We start from the raw sequence: 26472 nt of genomic DNA on the forward strand, positions 1-26472 counted from the left end.
AAAGTTTTTTATTGTTTTAAAAAGTAGAGTTGTGACACAGAGTCAAACTTTAGCGTAAAGAGCGAGGCGCTGAGGAGGGGACAGCCCCTTTCATATACTTTACGGAATAATTTCTGTTCGTTTCAAGTTGTAATGTCGATCCTTACTTTCAGTTAAAAAAAAACTTTTTTTTTTATTTAATTAATTCAAAAAACTTTTTCCACAAAATAAGTTTTTCAAAGAAAAGTAAAGAACTCCATTAAACAAAAAATAATCTACCAAGCCTGAAGCTACCACAAATCAGCATCGATAAATAAATGAAACCCAAAACGAACAGAAATTACAATAAATAACCGAGTCAAACTCAAAACGAGCAGAAATTAACATAAGCGCAAAACCCCTATGCCTTCCCAAGGCCAGAACAAAATTTGCACTTTACTGAAAAAAATGTAAATGTTTTTACTATTATAACTTTGATAAATCAAATAATATTAACATTTTGATTACTAAATATCAGTATATGTATATTTAACTGACAATGCATATTCATTTGTATTTTTTCAGTAGAGTGCAAATTTTGTTCTGGCCTTGGGAAGGCATAGGGGTTTTGCGCCCAACTTATGTTAATTCCTGCTCGTTTTGAGTTTGACTCGGTTATTTATCGTAATTTCTGTTCGTTTTAGGTTTCATTTATTTATCGATGCTGATTTGTGGTAGTTTCACGCTTGGTAAATTATTTGATTTTATTTTTGCTCATTTTTTGTTTAATGGAGTACTTTACTTTTCTTTGAAAAACTTATTTTGTGGAAAAAGTTTTTAAAATTAATTTCTGTTCGTTTTATATTGGCATAGTCTTTTCAGGGAAAAAGAAAATAATACTTTAAATCTTTTCGCTTTTTTAAGACTTTTTAGTTTGGCCTGCTATTTGTATGCTGGAGAAAAATTTTCAGCAATTTTCAACAACATAAACCTTTAAAAATGTAGAAACAAATAGTGGTGTTTAGTTTAGTTTCATACCTCCTCTAGTTGACCTGAAATGGAAAAATTGATACCATTTACAAAAAATCTGTTTACTTTCTTTGATAGATTGGATGTACTTACGCTATTTTGATTTGGTTAAATTTTAAGTACAGAAGTAGCCCCAAAATTTGAACATAATACCCTCAGTCGTTCTTGGTATACTGCTGAGATGCCTTATTGGAAATTAGCATTATCACAGTGCATTTTTTTTTAATATTATGGAAACTTTTTTTTTTAAAAATTATGGGGAAATTGGTTGGGGGGGCGTGGTAGGGTGGAAGTGGAAGGGGGATTAGTTGCCCTCCAATCACTTTCTACTATTAAAAAGGGTATCACCCTTTCTATTTTCAATCGAATGGGCCCTTTTCTAAGTTCCCACGACAACTCACTCGATACGAAGTGCCCTGGTCTAAACAACAACAACAAAAATATCACTAATCACTTTCGACTATTGAAAAGGGTAGTAGCCCTTTGAATTTCAAATCGAATGAGCCCTTTTTTAAGTTTCTACGACAAAGATTTCAATAAAAACCTTATATGCCGACAGGGCATAACTTATAACCCTTGCCCTGAGGATTGTGGGGGAGTGACCTCCTCAAAAACATATTTTCTGTCTGGAAATCAACTACGCTGAACAAAATGGCTATCTCTAAATTTGTATTGGATGTGTTGGGGGAATGATGGGCCAGGGGGGGACTAGCTGCCCTCCAATCACTTTCGACTATTAAAAAGGGCACTAGCCCTTTGAATTTCCAATCGAAAGAGCTTTTTTTGAAGTTTCTACGACAATGACTTCTATAAAAACTATATATGCCCCCAAGGAATAACTTAAAACCCTTGCCCTGAGGGCTTTGGGGGAGTATCCTCCTCAAAAACATATTTTCTATCTGGAAATCAACTACGCTGAACGAATTGGCTATCTCCAAATTCTGATTGGATAAGTTTGGGGGAATGAAGGGCGGGGGGGGGCGTAGTTGCCCTCCAATTACTTGCGAATATTAAAAAGGATACTATACCATTGAATTTCCAATTAAATAAGTCTGTTTTGAAGTTTCAACGACAAAGTTTTCTATTAAAGCCTTATATACCCCCAGGGCATAACATAAAACCCTTGTCCCGATGGTATTGGAGGATTTTCGTCCTCAAAAACATATTTTCTATGTGGAAATCAACTACGCTGAACAAAATGGCTATCTAAAAATTTTTATTGGATGTTTGGGGGAATGATGGGCGTGGGGAGGGGGGGGGCTTGTTGCCCTCCAATCACTTTCGACTATTAAAAGGGGCACTAACCCTTTGAATTTCCAATCGAATGAACCTGTTTTGAAGTTTCTATGACAAGGTCTTCTATAAAAACCTTATATGCCCCCAGGACATAACTTAAAACCCTTGCCCTGAGGGTTGTGTCCTCCTCAAAAACATATTTTCTATCTGGAAATAAACTACGCTCAACAAAATGGCTATCTCAAAATTTTGATTGGATGTGTTTGGGGGAATGATGGGCGTGGGGGGGGGGCTAGTTGCCCTCCAATCACTTTCGACCATTAAAAAGGGCACTAGCCCTTTGAATTTCCAATCGAATGAGCCTTTTCTAAAGTTTCTAGTACAACACCTTCTATAAAAACCTTATATGCCCCCAGGGCATAACTTAAAACCTTTGCCCTGAGGGTTGTGGGGGAGTGTCCTCCTCAAAAACATATTTTCTATCTAGAAATCAACTACGCTGAACAAAATGGCTATCTCAAAATTTTTATTGGTGGTGTTTGGGGGAATGATGGGCGTGGGGGGACTAGTTGCCCTCCAATCACTTTGGACTATTAAAAAGGGCACTAGCCCTTTGAATTTCCAATTGAATGAGCCTGTTTTGAAGTTTCTACGAAAGAGCCTTCTATAAAAACCTTATATGCCCCCAGGGCATAACTTAAAACCCTTGCCCTGAGGGTAATGGGGGAGTGTCCTCCTAAAAACATATTTTCTATGTGGAAATCAACAACGCTCAACAAAATGGCTATCTCAAAATTTTGATTGGAGATGTGTTTGGGGGAATGATGGGCGTGGGGGGGGGGCTATTTATCCGCCAACCATTGACTATTGAAAAGGGCACTAGCCCTTTGAATTTTCAATCGAATGAGCCCCTTTTGAAGTTTCTACGACAACACCTTCTATAAAAACCTTATATGTCCCCAGGGCATAACTTAAAACCCTTGCCCTGGGTTGTAGGGGTGTGTCCTCCTCAAAAACATATTTTCTATCTGGAAATCAACTACACTGAACCAAATGGCTACCTCAAAATTTTGATTGGATGTGTTTTGGGGAATGATGGGCGTGGGGGTGGGGCTAGTTGCCCTCCAATCACTTTCGACTATTAAAAAGGGCACTAGCCCTTTGGGGTTTTTGGGGAGTGTCCTCCTCAAAAACATATTTTCTATCTGGGAATCGACTACGTTCAACAACTTAGCTGCATCAAAGTATTTTTCGTATGGTGTGGGGACTTAGGGGCGTGGGTGGGGGCTATGTGCCCACCTATCACTATCGACTGTAATAAATTCCCCTATTCATTTTATTTTATAGACGAATAAGACTTTTTTGAAGTTTATACGACAACGCCTTCTATAAAAGGCTTATATGCCCCCAGAACATAACTTAAAACCCTTGCCCTGAGGGTTGTGGGGGAGTGTCCTCCTCAAAAACATATTTTCTATCGGGAAATCAACTACGCTGAACAAAATGGCTATCTCAAAATTTTGATCGGATGTGTTCGGGGAAATAATGGGCGTGGGGAGGGGCTAGCTGCCCTTCAATCACTTTCGACTATTAAAAAGGGTACTAGCCCTTTGATTTTCCAACCGAATGAGCCTTTTTTGAAGTTTAAACAAGAACGCCTTCCATAAAATACCTCATATGCCCCCAGGGCATAACTTAAAACACTTGCCCTGTGGGCTGTGGGGGAGTGTCCTCTTCAAAAACATATTATCTATCTGGAAATTAACAACGCTGAACAAAATGGCTATCTCAAAATTTTGATTGGATATGTTTGGGGGAATGATGGGCGTGGGGGGGGGGCAATCACTTTCGACTATTAAAAAGTGCACTAGTCACTCCAGTTTCCAATCGAATGAGCCCTTTTCAAAGTTTCTACGATAACTCCTTCGATACGAAGTGCCTCGGTATGGAGGAAAAAATAAATAAACAATACATTGTGCCCACATCGTCCTTTACTTAGGCAGCGCTGCCTATGATTTCTGAACGTTTTTGAATTAATGCAGGTTTTGATTTTGGTTCACCGTACATGAATAATTAAAAAAAATTGCATATTAATTTTACTTTTTTTTGGTTAAATGGCTTTCTCGAAAGTTGTTTAATTTTATTTACGAACGTTTTTATCAGTAATAAATATACGTAACTTACGAATTAACTTACGTAACGAACTTCTATATTCGTATATTTGTATTACGTATATTAGGGGGTTCACCCCCTAGTCAATACCTCACTCTTTACGCTAAAGTTCAAATTTTGTTCCAATTCATTAAGAATAACCCCTTATTCACAAAATAGTTTTTTTTTTAATTTAATTTCTGGTCGTTTTTTAAAATAATGCTGGAAAATCCTCCACCCCCTTCATAGCAATGGCCCTTCCCCCATGAAAAGATCCTTCCACGTAACCCCCGACCCCCCCCCCTCACTACAAAAACAAATCCCCAGTGAAAACGTCTGTATACTTTCCAATAACCAATACTATGTGTAAACATTAGGCAAAGTTCGTAACTTGCAGTCCTTCCCCAGAAGACTGTGGCGGATTAATCATCCTCAAAGATATAGTTATTATATTTTTCGACCATGCTGAGCAAAATGGCTATCTAAAAATTTTGATCGGGTGACTTTGGGAAAAAAATGAGCGTGGGAGGGGGCCTAGTTGCCCTCCATTTTTTTGGTCAATTAAAAAAGGCACTAGAATTCTTAATTTCAGTTCAAATGAGCCCTGCCGCAATATTCTAGGACCACTGGGTCGATACGATCACCCCTGGAAAAAACAACAACAAAAAAACAAACAAATAAACACGCACCCGTGATCTTTCTTCTGGCAAAAAAAAATGCAAAATTCCCCTTTTTTGCAGATAGGAGCTTGAAACCTGTACTGTAGGATTCTCTGATACGCTGAATCTGATGGTGTGATTTTCATTAGGGTTCTATGACTTTTAAGGAGGTGTTCCTCCTTTTCACGAATATAAGGCAAATAACTTCTGATGCGTAAGACTAAACTTGATGAAACTTATATACTTGAAATCAGCATAAAAATTTGATTTTTGATGCATCTATTGGTATCAAAATTTCGTTTTTTAGAGTTTCGGTTACTATTGAGCCGGGTCGCTCCTTACTTACAGTTCGTTACCACGAACTGTTTGATAATCTAAGGTCGTAATGAAGGATCTCAGGCAAAAAAAAATTATGGTATTTTTTTTTTAAACTTCGCTAAATCATTCTCTATATACAGTTTGAATCTACCTTTCCCTCTCCACCGACCTGCCCTTAAAAACCCAAAAAGTCCCCAGAAATTTGTTTCAAATTTTCAGAGACGGTCATCCTTTATAATCCAGAAAGTGCTTACAGTTTTTGTGTTGTATTCTTTACAAAGCGTTTTCTTGTACATTTTTTTCTTTTTACATTTAAATTTACATCTAAGTCTTTGTAAAAATCACAAGGACTGTCACACCGGTCTGTATATTCGATTTAAGAACAACAGGAAAATAGTAAATTGAGATAACTTTAACACACAGGGATGTTTTCGCGACAAACTATATACAAATCTGCACTGAAACCTATCTAGCAAGTGCAGCAAGCGTATCCGAGCCCAGTAAGGCAGCTTCGAATTAGAAAGTATGCCTATCTCACTGGTTTACATAAGGCTCGTAATATGCAAACTTCTTTTTAATCGGTGGATCAGTATCAGCAGACCAATCATAGACAATTTGACTTACTTTGGTTCCGCAACGACTGTTATTATGTAGCAACATGAAAGTCTAAGTAAACAAGAAATGAATAACTAGGCCTACGAGCGCAGTAATACATAATGAAGTTAAGAATACTACCTAGCAGAAGGCCGCAACTTCGACAAAAATCGAAGGCAAGTTTTTTTTGTATATAGATAGATAGATAGATAATTTAATGCTCTAAAGCCACACGGGCCGTGGCTACAAAAAATAACAAACAACTTAGAAACACATAGGCCTACAACAATAATTTCAAGAAAACAACTTACACACATACAACAATACTTTCAACACTCACCCCACCCCTTTTACAAAAATCTATCTATCTCTATGTGACATACCCAATTTTATATATTTTGCTATCATTCTTATTGTCCCATAATTTTTTGATCCCATTACTGAAACCAACCACTCACTTGTCCCAACATTACCAAAAAATAATTATTTCCTTAAATCCTGTAATTCGGGACAAAGGACCATGAAGTGAATCAGATCCTCACCATTTTCTCCACACATAGGGCATGAGTAAGGACCGTCCATTACCCTTACCCTGCCTAAATATTTCCTCCTTTCTCCAAGTGCTAGAAAATCACCCTTCCCTGATATATACCACTTAATTTCTTCACTATTTAAACTCGCTTTAAAATAAATATCATATCCCCAGACCTCCTGCCATTGCCGGTAAACGCCGAGGCTGCAACTTCATACTGCCGTTTCTGAATCTCCTTATCATTCAGAACACCCTTTTCTAATTTTGCTACATTTCCCTCTCCCAGTCCTACCCGATTCCCTTCATTCCAAACTTCTGATAAGCCATAACTATTTAAAATTGATCTCACCTGGGAAGCCCATGAACTTTTCCTTCTATCCTGAAACACCTCCAGATAAGCCGCATTTACTAAACTTTTATTCTGTAAACGAATCACCTTTTCCCAGTATCCCTATCATTCTAACTAATCTATTTACCCTCAATGAAAAAAATCCTAGACCACCCTTTAACACCAGACTATTAAATTTCCCGCTAAGCCCTAAAAGTCACCTGAAATGTTCTAAATAAATTCTCTCTATTTTTTCCCCTTTTTTCAAACCCCCAAACTTCCCCACCGTAACTCAATTCTGGGCCTACCTTCGTCTCACAAATTCTCTTCTGTAGCTTAATATCTGCCGGTCCTAGATGCCTAAGGGGACTCTTCAATAACGCCCATGAAGCCTTCTGACCCTTCCAAGTCGCTATTTGCATCTGATCACTCCACCTCCCTGAACTTGTAAACTTACATCCCAAATAAATAAAATCCTTAACTTCTTTCTATCTCTTTTCCTTTAAATAAAACTTATTCTTTTCCCTTTCATCATTTCCAAAAACTAATATAACTGATTTGTCAATATTTAAAACAATTTTTTTACTCCCCAAATAACTATCCAAAATCTCTAACATCTATTGCAAATCCGGAGCCGATTTTGCAAGCAATACTATGTCATCTGCAAATAATAACCGAAACAGCTCCAGCGACATTAATTTTAACATAAGGACATTTCTATTTCTAAAATACTGCTCAATATCATTAATAAAAAGAGAAAACAAACGCGGTGATAGAGTGCATCCCTGTTTAAGGCCTACCTTACTTAAAACTGGCCTAGAATATGGAATACATATCTTCACTACTACTTTAACCATCTCCTACATTTTCATTATAACTTTTATTAACCTAATTGGCAATCCTAATTTCACTACCACCCATTTCAACATACTCCTTGAAACTTCATTAAATGCTCCACTAATGTCCAAAAACGTTATTAACCTAATTCGCAATCCTAAGTTCACTACCACCCATTTCAACATACTCCTTGAAACTTCATTAAATGCTCCACTAATGTCCAAAAACGTTATTAACCTAATTATTAACCTAATTGGCAATCCTAATTTCACTACCACCCATTTCAACATACTCCTTGAAACTTCATTAAATGCTCCACTAATGTCCAAAAACGTTATTAACCTGATTGGCAATCCTAATTTCACTACCACCCATTTCAACATACTCCTTGAAACTTCATTAAATGCTCCACTAATGTCCAAAAATGTTATTAACCTAATTATTAACCTAATTGGCAATCCTAATGTCACTACCACCCATTTCAAGATACTCCTTGAAACTTCATTATATGCTCCACTAATGTCCAAAAACGTTATTAACCTAATTATTAACCTAATTGGCAATCCTAATTTCACTACCACCCATTTCAACATACTCCTTGAAACTTCATTAAATGCTCCACTAATGTCCAAAAACGTTATTAACCTAATTATTAACCTAATTCATCCAATTTCAGATACCTTGAACTTCATTAAATGCTCTATGTCAAAAACGTTATTAACCTAATTGGCAATTCACTACCACCCATTTCAACATACTCCTTGAAACTTCATTAAATGCTCCACTAATGTCCAAAAACGTTATTAACCTAATTATTAACCTAATTGGCAATCCTAATTTCACTACCACCCATTTCAACATACTCCTTGAAACTTCATTAAATGCTCCACTAATGTCCAAAAACGTTATTAACCTAATTATTAACCTAATTGGCAATCCTAATTTCACTACCACCCATTTCAACATACTCCTTGAAACTTCATTAAATGCTCCACTAATGTCCAAAAACGTTATTAACCTAATTGGCAATCCTAATTTCACTACCACCCATTTCAACATACTCCTTGAAACTTCATTAAATGCTCCACTAATGTCCAAAAACGTTATTAACCTAATTATTAACCTAATTGGCAATCCTAATTTCACTACCACCCATTTCAACATACTCCTTGAAACTTCATTAAATGCTCCACTAATGTCCAAAAACGTTATTAACCTAATTGGCAATCCTAATTTCACTACCACCCATTTCAACATACTCCTTGAAACTTCATTAAATGCTCCACTAATGTCCAAAAACGTTATTAACCTACTTATTAACCTAATTGGCAATCCTAATTTCACTACCACCCATTTCAACATACTCCTTGAAACTTCATTAAATGCTCCACTAATGTCCAAAAACGCCGTATATAGCCTATTTTCCCTATACTTCGTATATTTACTAACTAAAGCCTGTAAACAAAATATTTGATCAATTGTACTATTGTTTTTCTTAAACCCTGCCTGACTTTCAATTAATCTACCTTTATTTTGCAACCATTTATCCATCCTATTATACAGCACTCTACAAAATAACTTACTGATAGAACTTCCTAAACTTATCCCCATATAGTTCTTGTGCAGGTTTCTTTCTCCTTTCTTAAATAATGGGATCATAATCGATATTTGCCAATTTTGCGGCCATAGAGGTGTACTTAGAATTGCCGAGAATATCAATGCAAGCACTGGCAGTATCCATGCTCTTGACCATCTCAACAGCTTAGTTGGCCGTCGATGCCCGACACTCCGTCGATGCTCGGTGCTGAGTTCCCTCTCATGCTTTTCAAGGCGTGCCATATTTCCTCCTGCCCAACCGGCTCCAGTAGTTTAGCGTCCTCTGAATCCAACTCAATATCGGCTGTCTCTATATATATAACGACTATCGATTACTAAACAAGGATTCTGAGAACAACTTTTAAAAATCCTAAAGTACTCACTTATATCATTCCTAAAGCACTTCAGCATATTTTAACCCCAACCTAGCCCAAATTATATATTTTCCATGCATTTTGCCATACGTCACTCTTATTTCTACTTATTACGTGTAAATTGAATAAACGTTGACAAAATTAAGAAACGGAAAAACGGATGGAAAATATAAAATTTGGGAAATATATTTACATATTCGAGGGGGAGGGGGGGGTCAAAAGCAAAGATTTGACGCTATCTGATGTTGTATAAACAAGTATTCAGGGGTTTCTCACTCTGGGAACTACATTTAAACTTGTTTTTTTGGGGTTTAGGGGGGGGGAATTGGGCTATATATAAATTTGAGCTATATATTTTCACATTAGGGGGGGGTAGCATTGCATATATTAAATACCTAACCTAGTTAGGTTAGGTTACGTATTTAATATATGCAATTTTTTATATTCGAGGGTAGGGGGGTTGGGGTGAGTAAAGTCAAGCGATTTCAGGATTGATATAAGCATTTTAGGATTTTAAAAAATCGTTCCCAGAATTTTATAGTATTTCCTTCTAGATTGCCCCAATTGTGCATTGAAATCGATTTTTCTTCTATCCTCGGATATAAGGAGACATTTTTCAATGTACGAGGTGCACATTGTAACTGCAATAATGAATATTATAGTCAGCTCAGCTTTGTAATTTTGCCAAATAAATGATGTAAAAACACAGCTTTTATGCATTGTAATATCTTAAAATTTCCTATTTGAATCCCCCCCCAAAGGTTTGTATGACTCGTATTAAGGGTAGTCTTTGGTTTTAGAGTCCATGCGTGTTTCCCTGTCTTTTCGGTCTTTTCACCATATAATGGTTGTAACTATATTTTGGAAAAATTTTGAGAATTTGATCATTGAGAAGTTACGAATTAAATGTACAACTCATACCCATCAGTTCGGTCCAAAATATTATGCATTATAATATCTTCGGACACTCACGTGCTAACCTAAGCAATTTTGTGGAACCGATGTGCAATCCTGATAACTGATGTGCAAGTTACAGAAGCTATTTCATAGAAGACCCGATCAAACATAAGGCAACAAAATTTCCATGTTAAACATTTTTAATAGTTGAAACGTTAAGCGAAGAAAAGGCAACAAAAACTGCGATTAAAACACTCCTTTGAAACGGCAAGGCCAACTAAAAATCTATATAAAATTGCTTATTTTCAAAGCATAAATTATCACAAGAAAAGTTAAGCATCAGATCAACAACTAAACACTACGCTTATAATATCGGAGGACCTAAAACAGGCGAAGAGCCTGAAAATCTGCACCTTGGCTGAAGTTTAGGAATCCCAGATGCTGCCGGACGAGGGATACGTGACTTCACAGGGGAAGCAGAATGATCAGTAGAGTTTTTCTCACTTTCAATCTTAGCTGCACGCTTAATATTTGGTTTTTCATCGCACAGCTGCTGCCACTGCTTCTTCAAGGTACCAAAACTTTTATGCTCTTTCTGCTCAGCCACTTTTAAAGAATTTTTTTGTAAAAGTTTCGCAGCAGGGGTCCTAAGCTGCTTGCTCACTGGCTTGGGTGTAATCAGCGTCTGGGGTCGTTGTCTCTCAGTTCGCCGAGGACTTGCGGGAGGTGTTACCCTAAGTGATGTGCTGCTTCTACTACTCGTACTAGCTGTAGATTGTGTGATTTTTTTCCTGTCTTCAGCATTGATTGAGACGTTGAGATTCAAACGGATTCCAGATAACTGACTTAAACTGGCAAGTAGTTCTTCCATTAAATCGTGAGTTGCACCGCTGCATGCGTAGAGGAAGGCAGTGGACTTGTAATGACGATGTAGGACTGATTCGCGAGCTGTTAAGTTTTCAAGCCACCAGGCCAGACCACCCATCCTACAAAAAAAGAGGTTCAGGAGACAAGTGAAATCACGGCAGCTTCGATTGTTCTTGAAAGAAAAGGTTTAATGTACCGAAATTTAAACAAACTGTTAAAAAAAAAGAAAAAAAAAAGTGACCATTTTCTGAACTATTTTACAAGTGATGTCTAAAATATTTTGCTGATTATGATATTACCGTTTGTAAATAATTGAGAATCCTAAACTGAGCTCCTTTCCCACCTAAATCACTTTCTGTAGTTAATCATATCATATTATGCCTTCAGCAAAAGTCCATTACCCCATCTTCGTAGTACTTTTCTTTACTAAAAAAACAATAATGACAAATAAATAAATAAAAAATATACCAGTTTCGCAACAAGTAGCCTCACTGGCAAACTTTCTCAACAATTAATTACTGTATGTTTATAACTACAGCATCAAATCAGCGTTGCCAGATGATCAAACCAACATAGCCTAAAAAAGTTGATTTTTAATATTTTTTTACCACTTGGATAATTATATAGGTCTCATTGGCCAGGTTCAATGTTTATTACCCCAATTGGTGGCAACTAGACTAAAATGGCTGCACTAATTTTCAGTCAAGTGTTGCAGGCTGTTCAGTTTATATCTTCTTATACCTAAATGTTATTGTTCTCTCTTGTTTAAAACGACTTTGATTCCATTGCAAGGAACCAAAGAGCAGCAGACAGATCACGAGACGAATTTTTTCCAGAATATTGCGATTAGTTAGTACAAACTTGCGCATATTTTTCTTAAGTGCTTTAGCTTATGGTATATCTTTGATTGTTTTTTTCTTAAGCTAGGGCGGCAGATGGCGTTGATTTATTATTTTTTTTTTTGTTAACCATTTCCGTTCATGTTAGAGCTTATTAATATTTTTTTTTATTTTGGATAACTTTGGCTGTTCGAGAATCTTACTAGTTTAAATTATGGAACTGCTGGGTGCACCGTTTTTTGCCCAGGGAGCTTTCTCTAGTTTTGTCAAGTTTTGAAAGGCATCAGTACTGGAACAAGGACCTCAAAAGTAAATTTTAATGCAAATGCAAAAAGTCCGCATGATCCCAAAAAAGACGCAATTGCAATTACTAGAGTAAAATACTAATTTTTTTTTTATGCATGCAACGTTTTATTTTAAGACCCTATTATGAAGATGGTGTACCAAACTCTCGAAGGTAAACGCAACAATTGAGCACATTTGATATCAAAAAAAGTTTTTGGCACGAGAAAACAGCAATGACGAGCAAATTACGTTTTGTTAGTTCAAGAAGCAAAATATGTAATTGAAGAAAAAAACACATATTGTCAAACCACAACTGGACCATCTCATCACCCTCAGTTCTCCCACAAAAGTCCCCCTCCCCAAAAAAAACTGGCTACTTAGGCAATATTTTGGCACATTCCTCAGTTAAGAGGTGCTTTCCTTCAAAAAAGTTGGTTTCGCGGAATACTTGCATAGTAAAATTAAAATTGATAATGAGGACAGAAAACTTTTATTATAAACGCAGTAGAAAACACGCATACACTTTGTAATACAGGCACATACTGCAGGATGGACGAAGCGAAGCTCAGCCCCAAGAGTGGTCTCAACAGACACCCCCCCCCCCATGACAAAATTGGAAAAAGCTGCTTAAGTATATACTCTTTTCCGATTTGCAATCCCAGAAGAGAAATAACCTGACTATCTGAAAAATTATCCCCACCAGGTATTGGACTTATTTGGACATAAGGCTAAAAAAAAAAAAATCGTTGATGTCCCCAATATTTATTTGAAGAACTTTACTTTTTTTACGTATTCTATTTATTGTTTTAACTATTATATTTATTTATTTTTACTTATTACGTTTTTACTTGTTTTTATTTTTATTTATTTACTTCTTGAATTTATTCATCTATTTGACCATGTTTTATGGTTTGCGTGAAGTAAAATCAAAACATTATGTTTGCTGTATAATGGTCATGTAAGGCTTTTTCAAATAATTATCATTATATCCACTACGCATACAGTTACGTAGCAAAATTCAAGCTACGGTTACGAAGCTTGACGAATTTGATGTCAATAATACAGTCAATGATCTAAAGCCGCGCACACCAACCATACAATAACTTATTAAAAAAAAAAGATCAGTGATGTTAAGCAAAGAAATATATGTTATTAAAAAACAAATACAAAAAACAGAAGAACGCAAAAAAACTTAACATTGAACGGGATTTATTAAGGGAAAAAATGAAGAGGACAAAAAGAGAAAACTAGATGAAAAGACGTTTGAAAATAAAAGCAAAGACAAAAAATAAGATAATTTAAACACTGGATTTTATCTTGGGTTTTATTTACTCCACCAAATTTTTCCGTTTTTATTTTTCTGATTTTTTTTTTCCTTTACAAGTCTGTAATGAATACGAGATATATATTTCTTCTCTTAATTTCACTGTCCTGAAGCTCCCAATGTTGCTAGTTTCCTTATTTCCTGATTTTGATAATAAGGGATCAGACAGTGCGTGGTAAAGAGAAGAGAAGTAAAAGAAGTAAGTAAAAGAAGTATGTAAGTAAGTTTTTGTTTAGAGGGAATTCTAAGAAAAGGAATTGTGATAGCAATTAAGGTATCAAAAGAACTGGCTTTTTATGCTTATTTTAAATAGATAAAATTCATCAAGTTTAATATTACCATCAAACGCTTCAAGCCTGAGAAAATGTGCCTTATTTTCGAAAAATGTGCCTTATTTTCGAGTAAAAACCCAAAATCAAGCGATCTTAATAAAAATCACACCATCAGATTCAGCATGCAAGACAACTTTACCATAGAGGTTTCAAACATCTCTCTACAAAAATGACGAATTTTACATTTTCTACTAGATTTAAGTGGGAGCGAATTTTCCGTAGAAAGAATTTTTCGTGACGGTGGGATTTTCCTGGTAAAATTTATAGCGGAGAGGGGGCCCGATTTCCAGACATGATTTTGAAAACAATCAGAAATCATATAAAAAAGAAGTTTTTTAATTGAAAGTAAGGAGCAACATTAAAACTTAAAACAAAAGAATAATTATTCCATATACGAGGGAGGCTGCCCCTTCCTTAACTTTCACTGTTGACGCAAAAGTTTGACTTTTTGTCCCAATTCTTTAGGACGACTCCTGAAACACAATTTAATTGGAATAAGGAGCTTTTTAAGAACTAAAAATCTTAGCGCAGCGAGCGCAAGTTGAGAAAGGGGCAGCCTTCTTCCCTACAGGATGATTTCTGTTCGTTTTTAGTTTTAATATTGCTCCTTACTTTCAATTGAAGAAACGCGTTTCTTTTTTATTTAAAAATAAGTGGAAGCCTTCCAAGTTACTTTACTATCAATACTGACAAATATTAATACTGGCAGCTCCTTGTAGCACCAGATCCATCCGAAGATAATACAGCTGAACCGTCTCTATACCCGTCCCTATCTTGTCCCCCATCCGTTGCTTACCCTCCATGTATGAAAAAACCTTTGTCCTCTTCATTACTGATCAAATAAACCACTCTGTTTGTGTTCACAAACTTGGTGATGCCCAAGTTTTGTGTCTGTTTGGTTCTTTTTTTCCCTCCCCCATGCTTATATGTTCTCTTTCAAACCCTTTTAACGCTATTTTTATCTCGATCTCATTTAGTTTTTACCTTTTTAACTTTCTTACAGTTGACACTTTTTTTTGACTAATTAATTGCTTTGCCTTTCTGTTATTATTGTTTTTGGCAGTGTCTAGCCAGTTTTTTTTAGTTGTTGTGCTATTTTCATGATTTTTTTTTTATGACTCCGAAATGTGAATTCGGTCCTTCAGGGCTTGTGATAGTCATTTTTTGAAATAAATATCTTATCCCTCTCTCTTAAAATTCCAAATAGTTTAGAGCTTTGACGCTTTAATCTCTCCTATGAAATACTCACTTCCCTTAAAGCCCTTCTTATGACTTCTTTGAGACCCATTTGAGGACGTGCAGTTTTTGCATGGACCAACTGTTTTGCATGTCCTATTTTTGGATGGATTAAGTAAACGCGTCAATCTTCCCATTCCATCCATCCATCCCTAAAAAGTCCATCCGGCTACCCGTCAAAATTTGCTTAACTTTGAAAAAAGAACGCAAAAAAAATCCTAACCTCGCGTTTATTTCAGTCCCGTGGCCCTCCATTCGTCCCTCCATAACACGTCCGTCCGTTCATTCATTCTTAAAATTGTTTCTTATGAGTTTGATACACAGTCGCTAAAGAAGTACCAAGAACTATTTTTGTTAAACCATAAATAGCCTAGAAACTATTTAAACGGTATAAATAACAGATAAAATAGTTGAACTAAAAATAGCAACAAGCTCTCAAAACCAAAATCGTCCTAATTGATATTGTCCTAAAGCAAAGACATCCTCTACTTTGTGAGAATATTTTCCAAATCTGAATAATATTGGTTTTAAGGTCATATAATAGTTCCTAGGATATAAGATTCTGTCAACTAAGTAAAAGCGTAATACGATATGTACGCATTATGTACAGTATGTACGATATTACAAGTTGTTTCTGTATCCATAGATGTTACAGATTCTCAAAATCAATTCCCCCATCCCCGGAAAAACTTAAGATTTTTCAAATAAGATAATTGGAATCTACACATAATGTAAATAAGATACATACTGATACACAAAATCCTATTATGGTTCCCCTCTTAAAGGCCACATAGTAAAAAAGAACCCTAGCCCACAGTAACCGAAAATTACAAACCGAGTTTTAATAAACACTGTCAAGTGAGGAAGAATCGCAATCTGAATCTGAACCAGATTCGGTAATGGTAACTATTATTCCGATTAATCTAAAAAAAAAAAAAAAAAAAAAAAAAAAAAAAAAAAAAAAAAAAAAAAAAAAAAACAATAATGGGAATTTCGAAAATAGTCTAAAATCCCCCAAAGATGGTGTCAAACCAAACTAAACTGCATTATTGGAATCACCATAGCCAAAAACCTCTTTTATATAAACATAATGTCCTAACCAATAATATATATTTATTATTTTTATCCCAACTATTACGGCTTACCCTTAGAGCAGACTTCGGACATCCCATACCACTGTCCAACCGTTTATAGTTTTCAGTTAAATACTAGGCTACTTCTTTACATACAAAATTGCTTCATGTAGCCACATTTTTGACAAGAGTTATTTTCCTGTCGTTAGTACCATCATGACAATACTCAACGCCGTAAACATATTTCTAATCAGCTGACAAAACACAGCCAAAAGAGGATCGAAAATTAATAGAGGCTGCCGAAATAGCAAACGCTTCAAGCAGACATGCACAAAAACAAATCAAGGCGGCTTTAAAGTAGTATGTTAGGAACAAATATCTTAAAACTATCAACAGTCTATGGACACTGAATGAACATAGGATACAGAAAAAAATGACACTTGTTTCATTTCAAGTAACACAAACGACATTTTCTTTCGAAAAATTAAACATGAACTATAAATAAATCAAAGTTTTTTTTCGAAAAGAACGTTTAAGTTTCTTAGTTAAAAATAGAAACGGTAGAGTCTACGTTATTCTCTTTTTTTCCCAGGATCAATGATTAGACTCATTTGAAAGACAAATGTCAGAAAAGTAAGATGAACCAACGTTCTAGAAGGATTTCTTTTAGAAACTGAATTGAAGGAGGAACTAGTAATAGATATCCCAATTAAATATCAAAATATAATTTGAAACAATCTCGCTTTTGAATTAGACTCATATTTCATTTCTCTATAAAATTTTGTCATGTATTGTTTTTCAGCTGATATAAACGCCAGTGTATTTTCCCCAGTCTCGTTCATAAGCGCGCGCATCAAAATCGTTGACACCCCAATGTAGCCCCAGGGTTAAATAGTAGTCAAGTATTGATAAAAAACACACATAAAAATCCAACATACTTGAGAAGTCCAACGACAAATGCATGGAATCGCAAGGGACCTTCAGGGAGACTCTCCTCGCTCGATAACCATAACACCAACTCATTGAACCATGGGGCGCTTGGACCTAAAGTAAAAAATGAGAATTAGTTATATATATATATATATATATATATATATATATATATATATATATATATATATATATATATATATATATATATATATATATATATATATATATAAAAAAAAAATGCAGAAAAATCGGAAACATGAGGTCGGAAAGAAAAAGTGTGCCAAAGCCGAAGGTCAGAGCTACAGACGTGAGTGAGTGGGGGGGGGGAAAGGGAATGGCGAATCCCACCTTTTAATTATTCACCAATATAATTTTATATAGGATAGTATGAAAAACCAAATATCTATAAAAACCCTAAAAAATAGTGCTCAAAGATCGCTCTATGCACCTACTTTTAAGAGTTGAAAAAGCGGCGTGAGGTACTAATAAGATTTCAGGACGTGGGAATAATCCACCCTGCGTACATCCTTGCCCATAAGTTCAGAGAAAGATTTTTCAGTCAGGTTTTTCGGTGATTAATTAAGTTGGTTAAATAATATGTTAAGTGAAATTACAAATAGGAAAGTCTTGGTTTATTGAATGAGTTCAATTTTCTTGTACGGTATATAGCTATTTATTTTAATTTATTATCGATATGACGGGTATCGTTTAAAGACATAGATATTTTCTACATTCTCTTCTTTCTTTATAAGGAAATGTGAGATTCAGCAGTAAAGATAAAGTAAAAGCAAAAAATCAGAATTTGATTTTTCACTGAATTTAAAAATGTTAACTTTAAGTTAAGATTTAAGCCATAGAATAACCGTAACAAGACACTATTTTTTGTATCTTCATATTCTTTTGTTTAAAGACCCGAACACGGGTACTCAAAAAGATAATTTGCACAAACCATGTCTAACCCCATATTGGATGCGGGATGGGTTGAAACGGGGTTCAGGTGGTAACTTTTTTACATCGCATAATTGTTGTTGACTATCGCCATCGATGTTAATAACAAAGAATAAGTCCATTTATTTCCTGACCTCTTCCTTAGGGAATACTCGAAAAGATTATCAGATATTCATCGAAAAATACAATCTAATCGAAAAAAGATTGTCATAAAATCGCAACATGTAACAGATAATTGTCTTTGGGCAAAATCATGTCCTCGGTAGCTTTCCCACCCCTGCTTTAAGATATTTAGCCATACTATGAAACAAATTAATTCCAAACTAGCTTAAATACAGTGGCGTGATTGGAGAGAGGACATTGGCCCCAAGATCCCCCCTTAGGTTTTGAAATTACCTTTTTTCTGTATTTTCATTGAAAAAACTGAAAAACAAAACAAAATTGCCCTGACTCTAGATTTTGAAAAATAAATTTTACCTCCTTCCCCTAATTTCCGTGAATTAAGAAACCGCTTAAACGCCGCCATCCGCATAAAACGCCACCGCATAAAACGGCGTTTAAGCCACCGCTTAAACGCCACCATCTATTGATTTTGTTAATTTTATTTGTTTGTCAAAATCTCTATCGATCGGCCAGCGTTAAATCGAACGAGACTAACAGAAAAGATGAGACATTCGTCCCATTTAATGTCATTAAAACTACAAGATCTTACTTTTCCATTGAAAAAAAAAAAAATCTTTCAAACTCACCTAATAACTAACACATTTTTCAACCATTGCCAGATCTTATGTTGCAACAATCCAGTGGTACTGTAACAACCCTTATATACTACTGATATTTTTGCTGTTTGATCTTTTAAAATTTAAGTAAGGAAAGAACCAAGGTCGTACCCAGAGGGGGGGAGGTTGAACCGCCCGAAATGTTTTTCTGACTCGTAAAAACGTAACAAAAATGGATATAAACAAATTTTGTATGCGTTTTTTGAGTTTCTTGTGTGTAAACCCCCCCCCCCCGAATTTTTTTTTAGAAAAAACCTCGAAAAAAAATCCTGGGTACGGCCTTGGAAAGAACCAGGTAAATTCAAATACAATTTTCTTTCGTTAAAGACTAGATTTTTATGTTGCCTCATGATACGTGTAGTTAGATTACATTTATGTATAAGAAATAACAAACGATTGAACTAGAACCCATTTGAACTATCAAGTTTGTTGCTACCGTCAGCCAATATATCCTGGTTAAAATTAAATAGCTCAAGAATCAACACGGGATCCACTTTTAATTGCATGTTGGGAAATTCTAAATAGGTGGCTCACTATTTATCCCAAAGAAATAGTATATATAGTACATAATTCATTACAAGGTTATATTAATAAGGCTATATACCATTATTCACAATGCATAGGAATATTTAACCACACAAAATCGTACAATTACACATACTTCTTAAGTTTTGCATTGACAAAACTTATTCAAATTTGTGTCTGAAATTGTGTCCTATGTATATCAGGCTTGTTTCTTCTCTGATAAGTAATTTGTACAAATACCATCGAAGTCCCCACCGTTCTGATTTTCGACTGGAGGAAGAGGAGACATGACTCAATCCCTCATGTTTTTCTTTTAGATTATTATTGCTGCCCTCCAATCTTTTTGATCGCTCAAAAAGGGCACTAGCAGTTTTAAATTATGTTCGAATGAGATATTAAACATCTCTTTGTGTTGTCCTGGTAACTCGCTAGCCCTGGTTAAAAAAAAGGAAAAAAAAGACATCAGTGCTACCCATGCAAAAACGTGAGTTTCTTTGTTGTTCAAGGTGGGTGGGACTCCTTAATAATTACCCTATACAAGATTTTTGACCATACTGATTCCAATGGTACAACTTTGATCTTGATCTAATGCCATTTTCTAGGGGTTTCAGGCAGGGCAGATCTAGAGCAAAATCTTGGGGGAGGCCCAATGTGACAAGGACGCCAATGAGTAAAATCTTGGGGGAGGGCCATTGTGACAAAGATACCAATAATTGACCAAATTAACAAATTTATTCTAAAAAAAGAGTGATTTTAAAAAATAAAGAGTTCGGTCATAGTATAATAGATTAATTGGCTGAAATGATACACTTGGCTTTGATTAATTTCAATACCATTATCCAAAGATGTTTTTGGCTGACAAGAAAGATATCTCACCCCCTATATCTTGTGTATCTATTATAAACTGGCATTCTTTATGTCAAAAAGGTGCGGATATAGCTACGGCTGGAAACTCTGAGAAAGGTTTTCAAACCTTCCAATCACAGTCTTCCCTTGAGGTCAATATAGGCTAGAAACTGACCTGGCTTTGGGCCTCCGTGTTCAGTTTTTGGGTGTTTTTGAGCTGTAACGAGTAGTTCCCAGTAATACTTTATGTTTGTTACGCTCTTTATGTTAACAACAAACTTTTATATTTCATGTACGCGCGATGCTGATTCTAAAAAGTGAAGTAAGGCCTTAGTTTTGTGAAATAAGTGAAGCAAGAAAAATGGGGTGAGGTCTGATAAACCAAATTTGAGGCTGCGTGGTGTTCAGCCCGTTACTGATTAGGAAGAAGCTAGCTATTGGAGAATTAATTTGTAATTACATGGCCTTTTAATTTCAACTTAAGACAAGAATTGGCTCTTACCGAAGACAAAATATATAAGACAAAATATATCTCCCATTAGACATTAACGTTAACGAATCTGTTCACAAGTCATAACACCCATAGCTAAGATGAACTTAACCACTTTATTATCATGCTGAAAGATTATTTGAAATTATTTGAAGTATTTGAAGCTGATGAGGTAAATCTTAGTTTTAGTATGAGAAAACGACAAGAGTTGCTATCAATAAATGAGGAGATTCTGATGGGAGATTTTTGTCGAAGTCTAGCATACTTATGCATGTCAATTGGAAGAAATGTGCGTGAAACAATAATCCGCGGTATCAACCAATCGGAAAAGTCCGTATCAAGTATGCGTCCAATGACCATACAACATCACAATTAAAGCGGATTCACGAATAAGGCTGTTTAATTCTCTAGAAATTCTGGGTTTAATTGCTCCTTTCCCTATCTGGCGTTTTTTTCTAGAAATGTATTACCTACAGGTTCCACGTTTCTTCTTCAAGATTCTGAAGAACCCTTTGTGTTTACCTCCATTGGGCCCACGACCATTACATATGAAGAAATCTTTCGGTGACCAAACCAATTTCAGAAAATTGACAAAAGAGTCTAGGCATAATAAAAGTAAATACAGATTCACACAACCCACGGGTTAAATTTTTTCGATGAGTGTCTTTACGTTCATCTGTGTTATATTTTTTATATTCCTTATATTCTTGTTACTTTTTTATATTATGCTTTTTTAGGTTCCTTTTTACGTTCATATTCATATTTAGTCTAGTACGTTATATTCTTGTTACATTCTATGATTCTTTAGGTTCATATTATATTTAGTTTAGTCTGTTATATTCTTATGTTCTATATTCTTTAAGTTCATCTTTATGTTCATTTTCATATTTAGTTTATTGCGTTATATTCTATATTCTTACGTTCATCTTTGCGTTGATATTCATATTTAGTGTAGTTCGTTCTATTCTTGATATATTATTATATTCTATGTTTTCCGTTCATCTTTACGTTGATATTCATATTTAGTTTAGTGCGTTATGTTCCTGTTATATTATTATATACTATATTCTTTACATTCATCTTTACGTTTAGATTCATATTTAGTTTAGTGCATTATATTCTTGTTATATTATTATATTCTACATTCTTTAGGTTCATCTTTACGTCATATTCATACTTATTTTAGTGCGTTATATTCTATATTCTTTAGGTTCATCTTTACGTCATATTCGTATTAGTTTAGTACATTATATTCTTGTTATATTATTATACTTTATCTTCTTTACGTTCATCTTTGCGTTGATATTCATATTTAGTTTAGTGTCTTTTTTTTCTTTTCTTTTATGTCACCCCATCATGGCTATAAGCCTTCTAGTGTTATGATGGTTTATAAACAAATTGATTGATTGACTGAATAGTCATGCTGGCCTAAGCCATTACACTGTGTGTCTTATTTATCTTGACAGAACTAAATATTCAATCAACTAAGATACGATATACGATATTATACGACGTACGATATACGATAATATACGATGCAATAATGAATATCTGAAAAAAAAAAAATTTAACATAAGAGATAAAATATCAAACGGCAAACTCTAGAATATTCAAGTTCTACATACAAAATTAAGTATTTTTTTATATTAAATATTTCCTTACGTTCTAATCCAAAGTTAAAATATATTATACCTACAAATAGATTAAACCTCCATTTGCTATTTCTGAGCTACACCCCCCTACAACCAATGAAGGGGGCGCCAGGGCTCCATACACTTCATGGAATTATACCCCAAGCCCAGTGAACATTTCTAATGAAAGCTCCAGAATAGAAAGTTTATTAGTTTATTTCTTTTAAAAGAATATTTAACATTTTAATGAAAAGTGAGAGTAAATGTTGATTGTACATAAAGTACATAAAGTAAATGTCACTAAACCTACATAAAGTAAATGTTGATTGTACACATTTTGACATTTGCAATGCTGGGTTTAGTGACACAATGTCACTCAAGAAAAGCTAAATTTGAGATTCACCTTTACGGCTTGCGGCTTCCACAACACGCCACACGGAATTTGGCACTTCGCCAAATAATGTCTTGACACTATCTTGGAGTCCATCGCTCATCACCTGATATAAAGATGGTGAAAGCAAACCAATGACGATTTTGTTGACGTTTTTCAGGGTCACATCATCAATGGCAAAGTTTTGACTTGTATATAATGTACTTGGGTCTTCATATAGAGACAATTCTCGTATTACTTTGTCAATAGACGATATCACTTGGGATATTAAGCCTGCAATGAAATCAAATCAATAGGGAAAAGTTGAAAAGTGGCCTTATGCTAACTCAGTGAATTCATACACTACACCAATGCGTTGGAAGATAATTTCATCCTCCTGTCCCTACCCCTTCCATACTTCAAAGCTCTTGTCCAAGCTTAAAAGCTCCTGTCCCTACCCCTTCCATACTTCAAAGGCTCCTGTCCTACCCCTTCCATACTTCAAAGGCTCCGGTCCCTACCCCTTCCATACTCCTGTCCCTACCCTTCCATACTTCAAAGCTCCTGTCCAAGCTTAAAAGCTCCTGTCCCTACCCCTTCCATACTTCAAAGGCTCCGGTTCCTGCCCCCTCCATACTCCTGTCCCTACCCCTTCTATACTTCAAAGGCTTGAAAGATTTTATACTTCTGTTAAAAAATATCTCAAGTTTGTTTTAAGAGTCTATTTCTCTTGGACTGTAGGTCTACAGTCATATCTTCCTTAGAACCCAAGCTCTTACGAGTGGAGATGGAATGGCAGCATGAGCTTGAACCACCTTCTTGGACCTTGAATCGGGCTGTAAATCCACTCCAGAGGGTTTTATTCACCAAACCAAAACATGTATTACTGTTCAGGAGGGTCAGTGTTCTGGAGGGAGGAGAAGGAAGAGATAGAAACTTGATAAACCTTCTAAGGCTGCAATTTGGGATGTGGATCAATTTCTGAATGCCTCATTGACCCACAACAATACCTCCCCAAAACGGCCAAAGATTACTTTTTCATACTTTTACTAGTTAACATTATATAATTTCAATTTTAATTATTATACATGTCCTGAAACTATAGCGATTTTTTTGGAGATAGAAGAAGAGAAGGGGATCGGGAGGGAAGAAAAGAAAGGGAGAAAGAGACACACAAACTACCGTCTTTTTTTTCATCAAGCCTCCTGGAGACTATTCACATTCAATAGAGAGGGACAGAGAAAGAAAGCTAAACAAAATAAACTTGAAAGTCCATAGCCTCAAATAGAAGAAGAACAAGAAGAGAGAGGAGAGGGAGGAAGAGTGAGAGAGAAGAAGAGAGAGAAAAAAACAGAGAAAGAGAAGGAGAAAGAGAGATAGACTAACCTTTTTTCTTCATCAAGTCTACTGGAGACAATTCACACTCAATATATCTGTCGTCTCGATCTTCATAAGGTGACATCAGGTTCCCAAAGGGCTGATTAGGAAGACTACTTCTCCATTTTGGAGTTTTCTTAAGAACAAAATAACTGATTAAAAAAAAAAAAAAAAAAAGATCAACAGGTGATAATATAATAACTGATAAATGATGATTAAGGTGCTATTTAAATTATCTTACTAGATTCTTTTACATATTCAGTTATGACAGTTTATGAACCTTGTCTGACAATCAAAACATTGTTATTTAAAGATTGTACAAACGCTATGCTTGCTATGTTTGGTGTCTCATGTTGAGCTTGGACTTACAGTTGAAAAACCAAGATGCATATTCATATTCAAGTTAACTCGCTTTTAACTACAAGCCCATTTCGTAATCAGCAGATTGAAGTAAGATTCTAAAAAAATCTAAGGAAGTCTGAGACTACAAATGATTATAAAATGACTTTACAGATAATATATTCTGATTTCAAAACTAATTGAATTATTACTATTTTTGGATTTCATAACTTAAAATTAGGTCTGCTATTGTGTCTTTTTATTTTGTTTTCTGTAGACAACCTGAAGTAAGCACTAACTCAGAGTGGCCTCAAGCTGATTCTAAAAATTAGCTAAACAAATTCACTCAATATGTACAATGGCCCTGGGTCCATTTCGTATTTTTATTTTCTTTTTTTTTAAACAAAATAGGGTACACGTAATGTTGGCAAAATATACAGTGCTTTTCAAAAAGTATTTCACCCTTAATCTTCTCTTTACATTTGGAATACCAAGCAATGATTGTTACTCTATTATTCAGCTATATTCCAAACAAGCATGATCTCAAATTAGAAAATTTTCCGAATTCAATAGCAATATCTAAGAGCACAATATTTAAGAGCACTTTTGTATAATATGTTCCTAGACAATTACGGTAATTTGTAGCACTGAATACAAACAAACATAAAATAAAAAGACACTACATAATTTAATTAATATATTTTAAGAATATGTTAAGTTGGAACCACCTTTTGTACTTGAATAAATACTGAAATAAATACTATTAAAAAAAGGGTAACCCATAACATAAATTGTAAAGAAGTAGAATGAAATTCTTAGAAAACTCAAAAATAAATGTCGTTTCGATCCTTAAAATTTCTTTAATTTTAGAATACGCTTGATTTGCCTATGAATTCACTATGGTTTGCAGAGTCGTTTTATTCGCAGAAGATATTTTTTTCTCTTTTTCTATAACTTCATCCTGCCACGAATTTGCACAGCTGATGTACAAATTTGGGCACTCCGTTCTTTCGAGTGATAAACATCGATCCCTACTATTTTAGCTAAATCAAAATTTATTTCAAAATATAATAAATCTGATAAGACTGTTAAAAAGGATAATACATTATATTTTTCTGTTAATTTTAGTTCTAAACAAATAGAAGATATTAATTTACCCATAATCTTGAACCAGCGGAGAGTGAAGAATGCCCTTCCATGTAATTTGGTGTATAAAGATAGTACAATTTAAAAATATAAATTTTCAAAAACGATTAGTCGAATGATTTTTAAATTTATTACAATACTTAAAAAACTTAACAGGGAGAGTAATTGGAAACCGGTTTGTAGTTGCGAGCACATTTTACCGTATGTAGATCAAACTTTAGAGCATGTTGTAACGGGGGATTTGTCCATTATAAAGCATCTTGATCTTCAAAATATAATGAAAATGAGGGCTAAATTTCGTCTTTCTAACCGCATAAAGCCAGCAGATATTCTTAGGGGATTAAAGAATGATTTAAATTTATTTATTGATAAATGGTGCAAAAAGGAGAAAATTACTAAAGACCGAATTTAGAATTGGATAAACTTGATTTTGACTAGTGTACGAAACAGCATGTATAGAATTAATCCAACAAATTCTGAGAAAAATTTAATATTTTATAATGCCAATATGAAACAAGCAATTGCTAATATACACAATGAATTTGTAATTGTACCAGTTGATAAAGCTAGCATTGCTAGCTTTATCAACTGGTACAATTACAAATTACAAATTATTGCTAGCC

General features: G+C 34.9%; 1 protein-coding gene across 8 annotated transcripts in view; it reads right to left on the minus strand.

Annotated features, from left to right (window-relative positions):
• Positions 1–10691: 10691 nt before the first annotated feature.
• The window catches only part of LOC148939318 (uncharacterized), a 143264-nt gene continuing 127483 nt past the window's right edge, over positions 10692–26472 (minus strand). For all 8 annotated transcript variants that reach the window (XM_089107102.1, XM_089107103.1, XM_089107101.1 and 5 more), the window contains 4 exons: positions 24374–24500; positions 23021–23281; positions 17404–17509; positions 10692–11495 (listed from right to left, as the gene is read on the minus strand). In XM_089107102.1, coding sequence (XP_088963228.1) covers positions 10874–11495; positions 17404–17509; positions 23021–23281; positions 24374–24500 — 1116 coding nt within the window. In that variant the 3' untranslated portion in view covers positions 10692–10873. The remainder of the gene's footprint in view (positions 11496–17403; positions 17510–23020; positions 23282–24373; positions 24501–26472) is intronic.

The sequence above is a fragment of the Artemia sp. Qi Xiang Cuo genome, chromosome 21 (assembly GCF_049724085.1).
Source record: "Artemia sp. Qi Xiang Cuo chromosome 21, ASM4972408v1, whole genome shotgun sequence".
NCBI lineage: Eukaryota > Metazoa > Arthropoda > Branchiopoda > Anostraca > Artemiidae > Artemia > Artemia sp. Qi Xiang Cuo.